This window comes from Carettochelys insculpta, chromosome 28 (assembly GCF_033958435.1).
Source record: "Carettochelys insculpta isolate YL-2023 chromosome 28, ASM3395843v1, whole genome shotgun sequence".
Taxonomy (NCBI): Eukaryota; Metazoa; Chordata; order Testudines; family Carettochelyidae; genus Carettochelys; species Carettochelys insculpta.
In genome coordinates this window covers 14,904,608-14,921,630 of record NC_134164.1, presented here as the reverse complement: position 1 = coordinate 14,921,630, position 17,023 = coordinate 14,904,608, and the positions used below count along the sequence as shown (strand labels likewise).

The window sequence follows — 17,023 nt, the reverse complement described above, 5'->3', positions numbered from 1 at the left end:
CAGTTCTGGTGTTCTATGATTCTATGACTCTCAAAGTAATTAAGAGCCTGTAGAGTGGTTTGATGCCAGGGAAGTCTGTCCTGAACTAGAATTTCCAGATCACTGGGAGATAATGCTGCATGACTTCACGTTGCCCTTTAAGGTGTCTTTGTAGCACTTATACTGACCCCCAATAGGGTGCCTTCCATGAGCAAACTGGCTATAGAAGAGCACGTAACATGCATCCTCATAACATGACCAGTCCAGGGAAACTGGTTGTTCCTGAGCACTGCTTCCTGACTCATGACACCACACAGCGTAAGGACCTCTGTGTCAGGAATTTTGTCCCACTAATTCATGTGGGCAATATTCCTCAGACAGCACGTATGAGACTGATCGAGTTTCAAAACATGGCGGCGACATATTGTCCATGTCTCTGAGCCATCCAGCAGGATATTCAGAACAACGGCCGGACAAACTGCTACCTTGGTACAGAGTTTAACACTACGGTCATTCCTTCAGCGTTTGGTCAGTTTTCCGAAGGCAGCACTGGCTTTGGCAAATTGAGCAGATACGTCATGATCCACCTTTATACCAGAGGACGGTACACTTCCGAGGTAGCAGAACTTGTCAACAGCCTTGAGGACGGTACCAGCAGCGGAGATCACTGGAGGGCTGGGCTCTTTCCAAACAGGCAGAGGCATAACTTCCATCTTCCTGAGGCTCACTGTGAGTCCAAACCAGTGAGCAGAAGTAAAAAAGTGACCAAAAAGCTCCCAGGCGTCCTTCACTGAATGAGCCAACAATGGACAGTCATCGGCAAACAAGGTCACGGACAGTTGTAGTAACCAGTTTAGTGCAAGCCTGATGTCTCTGGAGATTGGAAATACTGATGACTGTTGGGAACTGAATAGCTGTGCCCAATGGGCTGTCCTTAAAAGCAACTAACAGCATGATTGCAAAGTAGATGTTGAACAGGAGAGGAGCAAGGACACGTTCTGGCCTTGTACCCTTTGGTATTTCAAAAGGTGCTGATGTCTCTCCATTGTCTAGGACGTGACCAAACCTGGGCCATGGCCGTGACCAAACCTGCCACCATGAAAAGACTGAACAATGTTGATAAATTTTTCAGGACTGCCACTTTGCCTGAGTATTTTCCAGAGCTCATTTCTGTTGACCGTGTGGAACATCTGCTCAAAGTCGATGAAAATCACAGAGGTCCTGACATCACTCTCTAGGATTCTCTTGTATCCGTTAGTGGCGACTGGATGGTGAAAATGGGGTAAGATCAGAAGCTAAAATAGGGAAAGAAGAAAAAATTACTTAGACACATCAGATGTCTTCCAGGGAACATTTCTTCAAGCCTTGTGACTTGAACACTCCAGGCACTGTCTGTAACAAGACAATTCAAGGAAGCTACTGACCGGTCAGCTTAACATCAGTGCCAGGGAGGGTAATGGAGCAAAGAGTTAAGAAATCAATCTGCAAACCTCTGGAAGATAACAAGGTGAGAAGTAAGAGTCAGCATGGCTTTGTCAAGGACAAACTGTGTCAGATTGACCCGACAGCTGTCTTTGACAAGGTAACAACCCTCTTGGGTAAGGGGAAATTAGCAGATGTAGTCCTTCTAGACTTAGGCCTTCTCATTAACAAACTAGGGAAACACAGCCTAGACAGGGCTACAATAGGGTGGGTGCTTAACTGGCTGGACAGCCATTCCCAGAGAGTCATTATGTACGGTTCGCAGTAACACGGCAAGGGCATAACAAGTGGGGTTCCACCGAGGCCAGTTTTGAGACCGGTTCTGTTCAATCTCTTCATTGACAACTTAGATACTGGCATAGAGAACATGCTTATTAAATTCGCAGACAATACCAAGATGGAAGAATTTGCAAGTGCTTTTGAGGCTATGGTCAGAATTGAAAATGCCGTGGACAAACTGGAGAAAAGGGCTGAGGCAAATAGGCTGAAGTTTAATAAGGACAAATGCAAAGTACTGCACTTAAAAAGAAACAATCAGCTTCACACATACAGAATGGGAAGCGACGGTCTAGCAAGGACCACTGTGGAAAGGGATCTAGGGGTCGTAGTGGACCACAAGCTAAATATGAGTCAACAGTGTGATGCTGTTGCAAAATCTGGGATGTATTAACAGGCATGTTGTGAGCAAGACACAAGAAGTCATTCTTCTGCTCTACTCTGTGCTGGTTAGGTCTCAAGTGAAGTACTGTGTCCAGTTCTGGGCACCACGTTTCAAGGAAGGATGTGGAGAAATTGGAGAGGGTCTGCAGAAGAGCACAAATGATTAAAGGTGTAAAAAGCATGACCTGTGCGAGAAGATTAAAATAACTGGTATTGTTTGGTTTAGAACAGAGAAGATGGAGAGGGGACATGATGGCAGCTTTCAAGGACCTAAAAGGGTGTTTCAAGGAGGAGAGAGAATAATTGTTCTCCTTAACCTCTGAGGACAGGACAAGCGGCAACGGGCTTAAACTGCTGTGTGGGAGGTTTAGGTTGGGCATTAGGAAAAACTCCCTGTCAGGCTGGTCAAACGCTGGAATAAATTGCTGAGGGAGGTTGTGGAATCTCCATCATTGGAGACACTCAAGAGCAGGTCAGACTGTGATGGAGTGGGGGATACCTGTGTGTGTGAGTGGCTCACAGAGGGTGTGGGGCTCCTGCTGAGGGTAACCTTGATGACCAGGTAACACCTTTGTACTGTAGACAAAGGAGGAGGTGGAGCCTGAGGGGTTTGAATTGGAACTGGGAGTTGGAAGTTAGTCTGGGCTGGGAGAGAGAGAGAGACAAAGGAGGGGGCAAGGCCCCAGCTCTGGGGGCCCCTCGGGGCCTCCTCTCCCCAACATGGATGGGACTGGTTGTCTCTGCCTGCTGTACGGACTCCTCTGTACGATGCTGTGTCCTGTCGGCTAATAAACCTGCTGTTTTCCTGCTGAGTGAGAGACTCTCCTGCCTGCGAACAGGGTGCAGAGCTTGGGGGACCCCAAAACCCCATCACACAGACCAACACCCATCAGGGATGATGTAAAGGTGCCTGATCCTGCTGTGAGCTCAGGGGACTGGACTTGATGGTCCCTGGAGGTCCCTTCCAATGCTTTGCTGCTGCCTGAACAGCCACTGCTCCCCAGCCCTGGGGCCCTTGGGGCTTGCCCCACCAGCCTGTGGCCCAGCTGGAAGCCCCACCAGCTGAGTCCACAGGCCCCATGACCAACAGCTGACCAGCTCCACGAGCTTCCTTCTCCCCAGCCAGCCTCCCCTGCAGCCACCACTTTTACAGCCCCTGCCGACAGAGCAGCCACGGGGCCCATCCTGGCTGTGTACACCTGCTCAGCAACACGGCACTGCAGTGGGACGTGCAGCCTCCAGACAAACCAGCAACTGAGGACAACCTGGCCTGCCCACGGCATGGTGCTGGCAGGGCCCATGACCCCCACCGCCTGGGGTGTGAGTTCAGCTCAAAGCCAAGGGAGCAAACACGAATCACTGGCCCTGTTCTGCAGCCACAGGCAGGGTTGGGGACAGCAGCCTCCTCTCTGAGCAGGTGGAGCAGCTGGAGTGTGAGGTTATTCCTCTGCACCTATCAGGCTCTCAGAGGACCCTGGCTGAGTCTGGCTCCTACCCCAGCCTGGCAGACAGGTCAGGGAGCACAGCTGGGTGGGACAGGCAAAGGGGGCGATTCCAGACCAGCTGTTCATGCACAGCACTGGCTGAAAGGGGCTGATGGGGCACCCAAGAGCCACGCAGCCACTGGGGCTTCTAAGAGCCAACAGCCACAACAGGAACCTGTTGGAAAGTTTCCTCCAGAGGAAAATTCCCACAGAAAATGCCACAAAATTGAAATTTCCTGCAAGAAAAACTTTTCTTTTCACAAACAAAATATTTCCACCCCCAGTCAGCACACAGAGAGTGGCTCCGCGGTCCCCGCCAGACGGCGGGTCCGTGCCATGTTCCCCTTGCGGATAAGAGCCATGAGCCCCAGTCAGCACCACGGAGAGCGGCTGTGCGGTCCCCGCCAGACGGCGCGTCCGTGCCACGTTCCCCTTGAGGAACGTGACAATGACAAGAGCCATCAGGTCAAGCTGCCAGCGGCTGTGCCCAGTTCTCCGCCTCTCTGGCAGCCACGCGGGAGGCAGAGGCCACAGCTGTCCGCTGGGGGCATGAAGGAACCCACCATGTCTGAGCCAGCGATGTCAGCAGACCAGCCGCATGGGCACATTGCGGAGGTGGTGGTGCTGCGCCAGCAGAGCTCTTCCTATTGGCACACGGTGGGTGTGCGCCAGGGCCCAGCCAAGCCTGCAGAGCAAGGCCAGCACAGGCTCTGCCATGTGCGTGGGGATCGGGGCAGATGCTGGACAGCTCCTGCCAGTTTCACGTCCCACCGGCACAGCTGGCTGAGCAGCAGTGGCCAGGCCATGGCGGCTGTGGGGCCCCGCTGGTGAAAGGAAGCTGCTGCTCCAGCTCCAAGTTGCAGCTGTTCCCAGCTGGGCTCTCGGGCTTTTTCTACAGGCTGCCTTGCTAAGAAGCTGAGCAAATGACTGGGGCTGGCTGAGGGTGCGCATGTCCCCCAGCCTATAGGGAGGGCGCACGGCAGTGGGGGGTGCAGCCGCATGTCCCAGAATTCTGCTGCTCCTCCCCGGCCCCGAGCGTCAGGGAGTGAGGGCAAACTGCACAGCTTGTGTGCCTTCCTCTCGCGGACGGCTGCGGAGGAGAAGGGCAGAGGCGTAGTCGGCACAAGATGGGCACTTTCCCCTCACTCCCTGATCATCGGGGAAGGGGAAGAAGGGCAGTGCAGCCCCCACCCTCCCCATGTGGCACCTTGCCCCTTCCACTCACTCCTACACCCACAGCCCCCCCAGAGCCCCCAGCACAGCCTCCTGCTCTGACTCCTGCAGCCCCACTGACGTTTCTGATCGGTGCTGTGGCATCCCAATCCCTTTGCTGCCCCCCCCACCAGGGGCACCACGCAGCAGCACAGGAAAGACACTTCGGTTTCTGCCCCCAGCTTCTCCTGCAGGGACCTTTCTGGAAATGCAGCTTGTGGAGTGGGGTGGCTGTGCTCAGGGCAGCTCTGCTGCGAGTACTTGACTTCCCCACGCTGGCATGAGAAGCTCTGAGAACCAGGCTCATCACAGCACTGCCAGGCCCTGCCGCCACCGGGCTGCAAACCCTCAGTGCCCTTTCCCCAGGACCTGCGCTACCTCGGGGCGCTGCCAGCCCGTCCCATGAGACATCCCCCACCAGCCTCCAGCTGAGCTGCGCTCATGCACCAGGGCTGCAGCCGACACTTTGGTTTCCCTGCTGTCACACCTCACTGCGCTGGCCTGCTCCCACCAACCACCACAGCCATGGCACGGGAGGCTGCCCTGCCCCACAGTCCCCCGAGGGGCTGCTCTGCATCACCCCCTACCCTCCTGCCATCTCTCCGCGGCACGCCCTCCTCCTCCTCCTCCTCCTCTTCCTCCTCTTCCTCGTCGCTGGGCTCAGGCAGGGAGCTTGTCTCTCCAGCATCACACGCCCGCTCTGGCAGCCTCTTCCCTTTCACCAGGACCTTCCCTTTCAGCTGCTGCATGAGAGCAAAGTCCCAGTCACCGCTCTGCTGGGGAACCCCATCCTGTCTCCCCCCGCCTCACCACTCTGCCAGGGAATCCCCCCCTCGCCTCACCGCTCTGCCAGAGAATCCCCCCCTTGCCTCAACGCTCTGCCGGGGACCCCCACCCTGTCTTCCCCCGCCTCACTGCTCTGCCAGGGAATCCCCCCCTCGCCTCACCGCTCTGCCAGAGAATCCCCACCTTGCCTCAACGCTCTGCCGGGGAATCCCCTCCTCGCCTGACCGCTCTGCCAGAGAATCCCCCCCTTGCCTCAACGCTCTGCCGGGGAATCCCCTCCTCGCCTGACCGCTCTGCCGGGGACCCCCACCCTGTCTCCCCCCGCCTCACCACTCTGCCAGGGAATCCCCCCCTCGCCTCACCGCTCTGCCAGAGAATCCCCCCCTTGCCTCAACGCTCTGCCGGGGAATCCCCTCCTCGCCTGACCGCTCTGCCGGGGACCCCCACCCTGTCTCCCCCCGCCTCACCACTCTGCCAGGGAATCCCCCCCTCGCCTCACCGCTCTGCCAGAGAATCCCCCCCTTGCCTCAACGCTCTGCCGGGGACCCCCACCCTGTCTTCCCCCGCCTCACTGCTCTGCCAGGGAATCCCCCCCTCGCCTCACCGCTCTGCCGGGGACCCCCACCCTGTCTCCCCCCGCCTCACCACTCTGCCAGGGAATCCCCCACTCGCCTCACCGCTCTGCCAGAGAATCCCCCCCTTGCCTCAACGCTCTGCCGGGGACCCCCACCCTGTCTTCCCCCGCCTCACTGCTCTGCCAGGGAATCCCCCCCTCACCTCACCACTCTGCCAGGGAATCCCCCCCTTGCCTCACCGCTCTGCCGGGGACCCCCACCCTGTCTTCCCCCGCCTCACTGCTCTGCCAGGGAATCCCCCCCTCACCTCACCACTCTGCCAGGGAATCCCCCCCCTTGCCTCACTGCCCTGCTGGGGAATCCCCCCCTCGCTTCACCGCTCTGCCGGGGAACCCCACCCGCCTCCCTGCTCTGCTGGGGACCCCCACCCTGTCCCCCCCCGCCTCACCACCCTGCCAGGGAACCCCCCCTCACCTCACCGCTCTGCCGGGGACCCCCACCCTGTCTCCCCCCACCTCACTGCTCTGCCAGGGAATCCCCCCCTGCCTCACCGCCCTGCCAGGGAATCCCCCCCTCGCCTCACCGCTCTGCCGGGGAACCCCACCCGCCTCCCTGCTCTGCCGGGGACCCCAATCATCTCCCCCCGCCTCACCACCCTGCCAGGGAACCCCCCCCCTCACCTCACCGCTCTGCCGGGGACCCCCACCCTGTCTCCCCCCACCTCACCGCCCTGCCAGGGAATACCCCCCTCGCCTCCCTGCTCTGCCGGGGACCCCCACCCTGTCCCCCTCGCCTCACCACCCTGCCGGGGAATCCCCCCTCACCTCACCGCTCTGCCGGGGACCCCCACCCTGTCTCCCCCCACCTCACCGCTCTGCCGGGGAACCCCACCTGCCTCCCTGCTCTGCCGGGGACCCCCACCCTGTCTCCCCCCGCCTCACCGCTCTGCCGGGGAACCCCACCTGCCTCGACTCGCCTCACCATTCTGCTGGGGAACCCCCACCCCCACCCCTCCTCACCACCCTGGAGGGAAACCCACCCTGCCCCTACCCACCTCACCTCTCTGCCAGGAACCCCCTTGCCCCACCCGCCTCACCACCCTGCTGGGGAACCCCACCCCTCCCCCAACCCACCTCACCCTGCCCGACCTGCCTCACCGCTCCATCGGGGACCCCATCCTGCCCCCACCTGCCTCACCACTCCATCGGGGACCCCACCCTGACCGACCTGCCTCACCGTCCTGCTGGGGACCCCCCACCAGTCCACATCCTGCTGCAGTGAGTTCCACAGGGTAGTTGAGTCTCTGTCCCCTTCAACCTGACATGCACCAGTCTGACCCCATGCTCACGCTCTGGCCATGGGGCTGTCCGACCCCCACCCTGGGCTGCATCCTAGCGGGCAGGGGATGGAGAGGCAGCCGCCAGGGATATCGGTATGATGAATCCATGGAGCTCGGGGCTTTGGGTCCTTCTCTGACTGCCGCCCCCCCGGCCCAGGCGCCTGGGTCCCTTCCCCCGTCGGGCGCTCCTAGGCGTTACCTCCGGTGACGGGAGCTCCTTGGGGTCCTGCCCCTCCAGCGGCTGGCTCAGCAGCATGTCCCCCAGGATGGCCTTCATGTGCCGTGCCATGGTGGCCTGCTGCTCCAGCCCGCAGTGGTTCTCCAGGGACAGGATCACCGGGTAGGGGGAGTGCTGGGGAGAGCCAGGGGTGAGGAACAGCGCCCAGCCCAGCCCGGGCAGGAGGCAGCCCCAGGAGCCGCCCAGGATGCCCAGGGCCCACCCTGCGGAGGCCAGCGCCAAGCTCCCGGGGAGGCGGCGGGCACAGGAGGCAGCTCCGCGGTCGGCTGCCAGCAGGAGCCGCGGGTGCAAAGCCCGGCCCGGCCCTGCTCACCTTGAAGGCGAAGTCCCGGATGCTCTCGATGACGTCCCTGAAGAGGATCTTGGAGGTGAGGGTGTGGCCGTGGTAGATGACAGGCTCCCCGTTGGGGCCCTCCCAGCAGTCCAGCTCCACGCAGCGGCAGCCCTCCGCCAGCGCCCTGCAGGGGAGGCCTCTCAGGACCAGAGCGAGACAGCCCGGGCCTGCGGACATGCACACAAGGGCCCCGGGCAGGGCGGCTGCCGCAGGGCTCCCTGGGAGGGCGAGGCCAGGGCTTGCAGCTCGGCGAGGGCTCGCCCCAGCCAGAGGGTGCTGGGGGTCACGCCGGGGCAGGGTTCCCTGGGGAACTCCCTGCAGCAGGATGGCAGTGGAGCAGGCTCGTAACGTCGCTGCCCGGTACGTCGGCCCCACTCCACCGCCGAGCAAGCCACCCGCGCCAAGCCCAGACCTGCCAGCAGCTCTCCTGTTCCTCAGGCCGGCCGTGCTGCCCGGCTCCCTGTGGCGGGACGTGCCCCCGAGCTCTGCTCTGACAAGCCTCCTGCACGCAGGCCCCGCAGGCACCGAGAGCAGAGCAATGAGCCCAGCGGCTGCAGCCAGCAGCACTTGCTGGGATGAAGGTGCCAAGGCTCCTCAGCCCGCATGCGGCAGGGCATGGGCAGGTCCCTGGCGGGGCCAGGCAGGAGCTCAGGGACAGGCCACACTCTCCCACCTCTGCCCCGGCCCCGGGGCTGTCTCCTGGCTCCCTCCCCCCGGCGGCTGGCGAGCCCCTGGCAGCCCTCACCGGACGTAGGCCTCCGAGCTGCTGGCGCCCCCGATCTGGTTGTGGGTCAGGTAGGTGTTGTGGGAGGTGGAGACGAAGTAGTGGCACAGGGGCTGGGTCATGTCCTGGCACACCTGGGCGTGCTCCTGGCTCAGGATGTCGCCGTGCGGGGACAGCAGGTACATCATGAACCCGTCCAGCATCATGAGGTCGTGCTGCTTGGCTGCAGGGAGCACACAGTGGGCGCCAGTGAGAGGCGCCTCCCCGGCCTTGGGGCTGGGCCCTGGGCACAGGGCAATGCAGCCGTGTTGGGAACGTCAAGCTGCCGTGGCCCTTCCCTCCCTCCCCGTGCAGCCCTCGGGGGGGGCAGCAGCCCTAGCGGTTAGAGCCTGGAGGTCCTGATTCGGCCCTTGCTAGCACAGGGGCCTGGCTGGCCCCATGGGAGGTCTCTGTACGAGATCCAGCCTGGCACTAGGACCCCAAAGATTCAGGTTCTCTCTGGCACTGCTGCAGTCTCACTGTGCACCCCCACCACCCTGTGCCTCAGTTTCCCCCACCGCGTGACATTCTCCTCCCACCCGTGCTCTGGGGCCGTGTCCTCGCCTGGAGGGGGAAATCCTGTCCGGGGAAGGGGCCCGTCTCCTCCCTGCCTCAGAACCCAGCCCAGCCGCTGGAGCAGTCAGAGGCGGCTGAGCCAGCCCAGCCAGCGAGGCCGGTGGAGTCAGGGGCACTCAGGGCTCAGGCCCGTGATGCCCTGAGCGCTGGTGGGCACAGGGGGACGTGGAGGGGCCACCGAGCTCTCCTCCCGCTCTGGTGCTTTGAAGCACTGCAGCAGGGCCCCTGCGCAGCCCGGTGCCGGCTCGCAGCCCCACGCGCCCCACGGACGCTTGCAGCCAGGCTTCCCTGGAGCCGGTTTACACAGCCAGGAGCAGGCCAGAGCCAGCCTGGGGGTCCCAGCCTGGTCCAGCGCGTGCCCCAGACCCTGCGGGGCCGGCTGCCGACTGCCTCCCGGAGCCTTCCAGAGGCACGGAGTTAAGCCAGAGGGGCTGTCACCCCCTCCCAGCCCTGCACAGACATGGGGCTGTGTGGCCAGGCCCGCACCGGGGCGGGAGCTGACGGGCCCCAGGGGCCTGCACCCCGCAGGGCAGGGGAAGGTAAAGTGAGACACACCGGGCTACGTCTAGCCAGGGACCCCCCAGGACCCCATTTCCCCCCAGCGGGCGCCGGGGTACTCAGGTCGGAGCGCGGCGCTGCCCAGCTGAGCCAGCCCACAGGTCCAGGGTGCCCTGTGCATTGGGCCACTTGGTGCCACAGAGCGAGGGGACTCCCTCCGGAGCCTGCCGCAGGGACGAGGGGGTTGGTACTGCCAGCGCTGCAGCCTGCGGCCCGGAAAGGGCACCCCCCATGCGCCCCCCAGCTGCCGCCGGCCAGCTCCAGCCAGCACCTCCCCTCCCCTCACCCCGCTGCCATCCAGGGCAGCTCCGGCGCTCGGGGGATTCACTCCCCCCTGCCTGCTCCCAGGTCCAATTCCTGCAGCCATGGCCCAGCCAGCCTGTCCAGCACCTTGGCCAGCACGTCTCCAGCTCACTAACCCTCCCCTCCCCTGGGGGAAACTGAGGCACGGAGCAAGCGCTCACAGTGAGACATCCACCTGCCTGCTCCCACTGTAACCCCCAGAGCTTCTCCCCCAGGAGCCCCGGGCCTGGCGCCCACCCGCGGCCCTAACCGCTAGGCCGCGCCGTCTGTCGGGGCTGGGGAAAGGAGCGAGGGGGCAGCGCTCGGAGGCAGAGGAACCGCGGCCCCAGCTGTACGTGCCCCCGGCAGGCTGCACCTGGGCCCTCCGGCCGTGCGGGCGCTGAAGGCCGGCTGGCGCTCGGCGCAGCCTGGGGAGGACACGTGCTCCTTCCCTGCGACGTGGGCCGGGGACCACCCCGAGGCACCGGGCACCAACCGACACTTGTGAGCCAGGAGCCGCAGGCAGACGGCCCCCTTCCCCAGCGCCCTGCCCCGCCCCACTTCCCCCGGCCTTGGGGCATGAGAGGGGGCTCAGGGCTGGGGCTGTGACAGGGCTTGGCCGGGGGTGGGGCAGCGGGTTTGGAGCAGAGGGGGGGTTGGCTGGGGGTGAAGTGTTGGGGCAGGGGAGGGGGTTTAAGGCGGGGGGGGCTCTGGCTGGGGGAAGGGGTTTAGGGTGGGGGGGTCTGGCTGGGGGTGAGGGGTTGGGGAGGGGAGGGGGTTAGGGCAGGGGGCTCCGGCTAGGGGGGAGGGGTGTTGGGGGAGGGGTGTTGGGGGAGGGCCAGGGCCCCGCCCCCGCCCCCGCCCCACCTCTCTCGCTGAGCTCGTAGGTCCGGACGATGCGGCGGGCGCGCGCCAGGCTGGCCTCCTCGCCCTGGTCGCGCAGGAAGTGGGCCAGCTCCTGCGCGCACAGCACGCGGTCCTGCCCCGAGTAGCGGTGGAAGATCTCCTCCAGCTCCGGCCGCTGCATGAGCCGGGTGCAGAACTCCTCCACCTCCTGCTCCTCCAGCCGGTCGTTGCTGGACTTGTCGCACTCCTGCGGAGGGGCCAGGCTGAGCTGCAGCCCTGCACGGCCAGGCCCCCACAGCCCCGCCAAGCCGGCAGCGCCCCTCGCCGAGGCACAGGGGAGCTGAGGCACCGAGCAGGTGTCCCCACGCCCCGACGGTGATGCGCCCAGGGCATCAGCACGGCAGGCCCTGCTGGGAGCCAGGCGGGCGTCACCTGGGGCAGTGGGACGGGCCCGAGGGGCGCTGGCAGCGCGACCGGAGGAGCAGGGGTGTGGGGCACGGGGCATGGGCAGAGATGGGCGCCGGGCCAGGGGCTGCAGTGGGGCAGGGCAGGGGCTGCCCACACCCTGCCCGCTCAGAGCTACCCGGCTGCCTGTGCAAGCGCCTCGCCAGGGCCTAATCCAGAGCGGGCAGAGCACAGAGCCGCAGGGCGCCCAGCAGCCTGCTGCCCGCGCCGTCGAGCTCATGGGATCGGAAGGCCGGAGCAGGCAGGGCCTGTGTGGGAGCGAGCACAGGGAGCCGCAGGGCCAGGGGGTGTACAAAGAACCCCACTCGCCAGGCGCCCCAGGAATGAGGCTGTGGGTCCCAGGGAGGCAGTGGGAGCTGGGGGGGCTGTGGGTCCCAGGGAGGCAGTGGGAGCCGGGGGGGTGGGGCCGTGGGTCCCAGGGAGGTGGTGGGAGCTGGGGGGGGTGGGGCCGTGGGTCCCAGGGTGGCAGTGGGGCCAGTACCCGAGTTTGCCCAGGACACCATTTTTCTCCAGCAGTTCCTGTCCCTCACTCCTAGCAGGAGGCCCACGGGGGCAGCTGGAGGCCTGGGGGAGCAGCAGCCAGAGGTCGGGGGGGCAGCAGCCGGAGGAGAGGGGGGCAGCTGGAGGTCTGTGCGGGGGGCAGCAGCCGGAGGTCGGGGGGGGCAGCAGCCGGAGGAGAGGGGGGCAGCTGGAGGTCTGTGCGGGGGGCAGCAGCCAGAGGTCGGGGGGGGCAGCTGGAGGTTGGGGGGGGCAGCAGCCGGAGGAGAGGGGGGCAGCTGGAGGTTGGGGGGGGCAGCAGCCGGAGGAGAGGGAGGCAGCTGGAGGTCTGTGCAGGGGGCAGCAGCCGGAGGTCGGGGGGGGCAGCTGGAGGTTGGGGGGGGCAGCAGCCGGAGGAGAGGGGGGCAGCTGGAGGTTGGGGGGGGGGCAGCAGCCGGAGGAGAGGGGGGCAGCTGGAGGTCGTGGGGGGGGGCAGCAGCCGGAGGTCGGGGGGGGGCAGCCGGAGGTCCGTGGGGGGCACCTTGAAGAGCTGGTAAGCGTAGATGTCGTTCATGCCGATGTTGATCATGCGCAGCACGTCCTTGACCTCGGCGAAGGACATGGTGTTGTCCTGGTCCCTGTCGGCCCGGCGCAGGATGGCGTGGATCCAGGTGCGCCCGATGTAAGGACACAACAGGGGCGCAGTGGCTGGCCCTGGCGTGGGAGCTGCCGCGCCGCTCGCACCGGTTTGCAGCACCAGCCCCTCGCCCGAGGGCTCTCGGCACCTCCCCCCTGGCTGGGAAGAAGCCCCGGGAAGCGGTGCCCACGGGGCGCCCGCAGGGCTCAGCGCTCCATGGCTTGCACGGGGCCCCCGGCTTCAGGGCGAGGGGCGCAGCGAGGACCAGCCTCCAGCCCCTGCGCCCCGGCCGGCCGAGGGCCGAGAGCTGGGGGGAGCCGGGCTATGGGGAGAGAGCAGCAGCCCAGGGCGCGGGGCGGCACGCCCAGGCCCAGCTCCGCCGGGCAGATGAGCCAGAGGCGCAGCAGGGGGACAGCTGGGGCAGGGCAGGGCCAGGAGTGCCCCCCGCCCCCGAGTGCGGAGCCCAGGCCCGGTTCCCACCCCCCGCGTGACCAGGGCTGGGCGCGCGTTGGGCAGGTCCGATCCCAGCGCCTCACGGCCTGGGGGCGCTTACACCAGCGGGCCCCTGCCTTGCTGGGCCGCGCGGGGGAGACAGAGCCCAAACCGGAGTCCCCTGGTGCCCGCTGGCTGTGCCAGCCCCAGACCTGCCAGCACTGCTAAGGATATTGGTCCAGCTTCTCCTGCTGGCTCATGGCTTCCACCTTGGCCATCAGCTTGCTCAGGCCCCGCACCCAGCGCTGCGCCTCCTCCTCGCTCGGGGCCACCAGGTCCAGGTTCTTCCGGCGACCCCTGAAGACGAGGGTGAGGCACTGCCTCTCGGGGAAGGCGCGCCCGTACTTGCGGAGCCCCTCGGACTGGTAGCCCTCCCGCACGGCTTCCAGGTGCGCGATGGAGACTGCGAGACAGAGACAAGCCCAGGTCAGGTCCGGCCACGGCCGGCTTGGGCCTCTCCCTCGCTTGCAAGCGCCACACACGTGCCTCAGTTTCCCTGGATAGCCAGATGGTGATGAGCCTGCCACACGTACCCAAGGGCCGAGCCCAGCAGGGGGTGCCCCCAGGCGACACCTTTGGCCCGGGAAGCAGGACAAAGGCCAGGAGAGCTTGGCTGGGGCGGGGGCTGGGGCTGGAGCCGGCCTGCTGGGAGTGGGGCAGTCTCGGCTGGCTTGGTGCCCTCCGGCTCTGGCCCTGCCTCTGCCCCAGATGGATGGTTCTGTGCTGACAGGTCTGTCCTGCGCTGGGTCCCTGTCGCCCCAGCACCCGGCTGTGCTAGCGTCACCTCACACCCATGCTGCAAGACACCTGCTGCCAGCCGAGAGCCAGCCCAGGGCCAGCAGGGGCCAGCCGCTGTCAAGGCCCACGAGTGGCTCTTGTCGGGTGATAAATGGAATCCAGGAAGCCCCGGCCCCACCTCACCGATACACATGGGGGGAGGGGTGTCCCCAGCACAGGCACCGAGGGCTCATGTCTTGGGCTCCTGCCACGTTCTCGTGGCGGGCGGGCGGCCCGGCCCCCTTCCTCACCTCCCCCAGAGAAGCGCCGCATTCGGAGTTTGCACGTGGTCCCCAGGGGAGGGGTTGCGACCGCTTTGGAGGACGGGGCAAGTGACGGTGATCACCACCACCGGGACAAATGGTCTGAGGCGAACGGGGTGAGGCTCAGTCAGGACAAATGCCAAGTGCTCCACTACGGCAGGGACAGGCAGCGTCACGCCCACGGAACGGGAAGGGGCCGTCTGGGAGCGCTGCAGCGAGGGACCTAGGGGTCAAACGCTGCTGGGATGCAGGAGCAGGAGCGTCGTGAGCAAAGCCTCCGCCTGCTCTCCACGGCCTGGGAGGAGCTGTGCGCCCTCCACTCCCCCGCAGCACTTGGCAGGATCAGGCCCTAAGAGCCAGCCCGACCGGCACCAGGACGTGGCTTGCTGGGGGCTGAGCCGGGCAATCTGACCCAGGCGCTCGCTCAGCAGGTGGCTGCTGGGCTCCAGTTTCTGACTCCAGCCTGGGCCCCTCGGCAGGGCCGGGAGGAGCAGGTGCAGGCGGAGGGGGGGGCGGCTGGGTCAGGCTCTGTGCCACGTCCCTGCCTCTCGTGGGCGCTGGCGTGTGCCCGACGGTGCGGGTGGCTGGACTGCAGGCGGGCGTGGATGGAGGGGGGGGCTGCACTAAACTGCCAGCCAGGGCGTCCGAGAGCCCCTGACAGACCCCCGTGTGAGCCAGCGAACACAGCCAGGGCCGTGCGCCTCTGCCCGCTGGGGAGCACAAGGCAGCTGCCTGCAGGGCTGCGCACGGAGCGGCTGGCGGGCAGGAGTCGAATGGGCCTGGGAAGCGCAGACGAGTGGCTCTCACCTGCCCCAAGTGAGTGGCAGAGAATCAGTCCACACCCCCGACGGCATCCTGCAGCTCTGGGCGCCAGGGCTGGGGGAGCCCGGGTGCTGGTGACCCTGAGCCAGAAGGCTGGGGTGGTAAAGGCTCTGCGCCCAACATGCCCCCCCGCACCCAGAGCAGCCTGGGACGTTCTGCAGGGAGGGCCTGGCCCGGCCCGGGGAGCAGGGAGCCCAGCAGCTGTCCCGCTAAGCCCAGGCCAGGCAGCGCCCCGGCGAGCACAGCACCGGCCGTCTCCAGGGAGAAGCTGCAGGAATGAAGTGTCAGAGCAGTGCCGGGGTCACTGCGCCCAGGATCAGGGGGTCTCTGTTCACCCTGGCATCAAACCCGATGCCTCTGGGGGGGCAGGGGGGTTCTGTGCAGGGAGGCGGGACTTCATGGCTGGCAGGAGAAGTACGAAAGTGCCCCTTGGCGAACCTGTGAGCTGTGTCGGTTCTGCCAGGCCTGAGACCCTGCTCTGCTCATCCCCAGGAAGGGGGCTCTCGGCTTGCACCACCGGAGTTGAGTGCTAGGAGTGCAGGTGCTGTGGGGGTTCTAGGCTGTGCTGGGTGCGGTTGTACCCCTGAGTTCTGGGGGGGAGGTTCTAGGTGGTGCCGGGCGCAGTTGTACCCCGAGTTCTGTGTGGGGGTTCTAGGCGGTGCTGGAGGCAGTTGTACCTGAGTTGTGGGGGGGGTTCTAGGTCGTGCTGGAGGCTATTGTACCCCCTGAGTTCTGTGAGGGGAGCTCTAGGTGGTGCTGGAGGTGATTGTACCTGAGTTGTGGGGGGGTTCTAGGTGGTGCTGGAGGCAGTTGTACCCCTGAGTTGTGGGGGGGGTTCTAGGTGGTGCTGGAGGCGGTTGTACCTCTGGGTTCTGTGGGGGGGTTCTAGGTGGTGCTGGAGGCGGATGTACCTGAGTTGTGGGGGATTCTAGGGATACGGTTGTACCCCTGAGTTCTGTGGGGGGGTTCTAGGTGGTGCTGGAGGCTATTGTACCCCCTGAGTTCTGTGAGGGGAGCTCTAGGTGGTGCTGGAGGTGATTGTACCTGAGTTGTGGGGGGGTTCTAGGTGGTGCTGGAGGTGGTTGTACCCCTGGGTTCTGTGGGGGGGTTCTAGGTGGTGCTGGAGGCGGTTGTACCTGAGGTGGGGGGGTTCTAGGTGGTGCTGGAGGCAGTTGTACACCTGAGTTGTGTGTGGGGGTTCTAGGTGGTGCTGGAGGCAGTTGTACCCCCTGAGTTCTGTGAGGAGAGCTCTAGGTGGTGCTAGAGGTGATTGTACCTGAGTTGTGGGGGAGGGTTCTAGGTGGTGCTGGAGGCAGTTGTACCCCTGAGTTGTGGGGGGGTTCTAGGTGGTGCTGGAGGTGGTTGTACCCCTGGGTTCTGTGGGGGGGGTTCTAGGTGGTGCTGGAGGCAGTTGTACCTGAGTTGTGGGGGGTTCTAGGGGTACGGTTGTACCCCTGAGTTCTGTGAGGGGAGCTCTAGGTGGTGCTGGAGGTGATTGTACCTGAGTTGTGGGGGGGTTCTAGGTGGTGCTGGAGGCGGTTGTACCTGAGTTGTGGGGGAGTTCTAGGGGTACAGTTGTACCCCTGAGTTCTGTGGGGGGGTTCTAGGTGGTGCTGGAGGCTATTGTACCCCCTGAGTTCTGTGAGGGGAGCTCTAGGTGGTGCTGGAGGTGATTGTACCTGAGTAGTGGGGGGGTTCTAGGTGGTGCTGGAGGCGGTTGTACCTGAGTTGTGGGGGAGTTCTAGGGGTACAGTTGTACCCCTGAGTTCTGTGGGGGGGTTCTAGGTGGTGCTGGAGGCTATTGTACCCCCTGAGTTCTGTGAGGGGAGCTCTAGGTGGTGCTGGAGGCGGTTGTACCTGAGTTGTGTGTGGGGGTTCTAGGTGGTGCTGGAGGCCGTTGTACACCTGAGTTGTGGGGGGGTTCTAGGTGGTGCTGGAGGCAGTTGTACCTGAGTTGTGGGGGGGTTCTAGGTGGT

General features: G+C 64.7%; 1 protein-coding gene across 5 annotated transcripts in view; it reads right to left on the bottom strand.

The window, feature by feature from the left end:
• The window catches only part of PLCD3 (phospholipase C delta 3), a 77,674-nt gene that overhangs the window by 24,029 nt on the left and 36,622 nt on the right, over positions 1–17,023 (bottom strand). For 3 of the 5 annotated variants that reach the window (XM_074978984.1, XM_074978982.1, XM_074978985.1), the window contains exons 3-9: positions 13,360–13,588; positions 12,598–12,727; positions 11,136–11,361; positions 8,835–9,036; positions 8,069–8,213; positions 7,717–7,869; positions 5,405–5,560 (exon numbers count right to left, since the gene is read on the bottom strand). In XM_074978984.1, the coding sequence (XP_074835085.1) occupies positions 5,405–5,560; positions 7,717–7,869; positions 8,069–8,213; positions 8,835–9,036; positions 11,136–11,361; positions 12,598–12,727; positions 13,360–13,588 (1,241 nt within the window). The remainder of the gene's footprint in view (positions 1–5,404; positions 5,561–7,716; positions 7,870–8,068; positions 8,214–8,834; positions 9,037–11,135; positions 11,362–12,597; positions 12,728–13,359; positions 13,589–17,023) is intronic. The other 2 variants (XM_074978983.1, XM_074978986.1) reach the window with 2 other exon arrangements.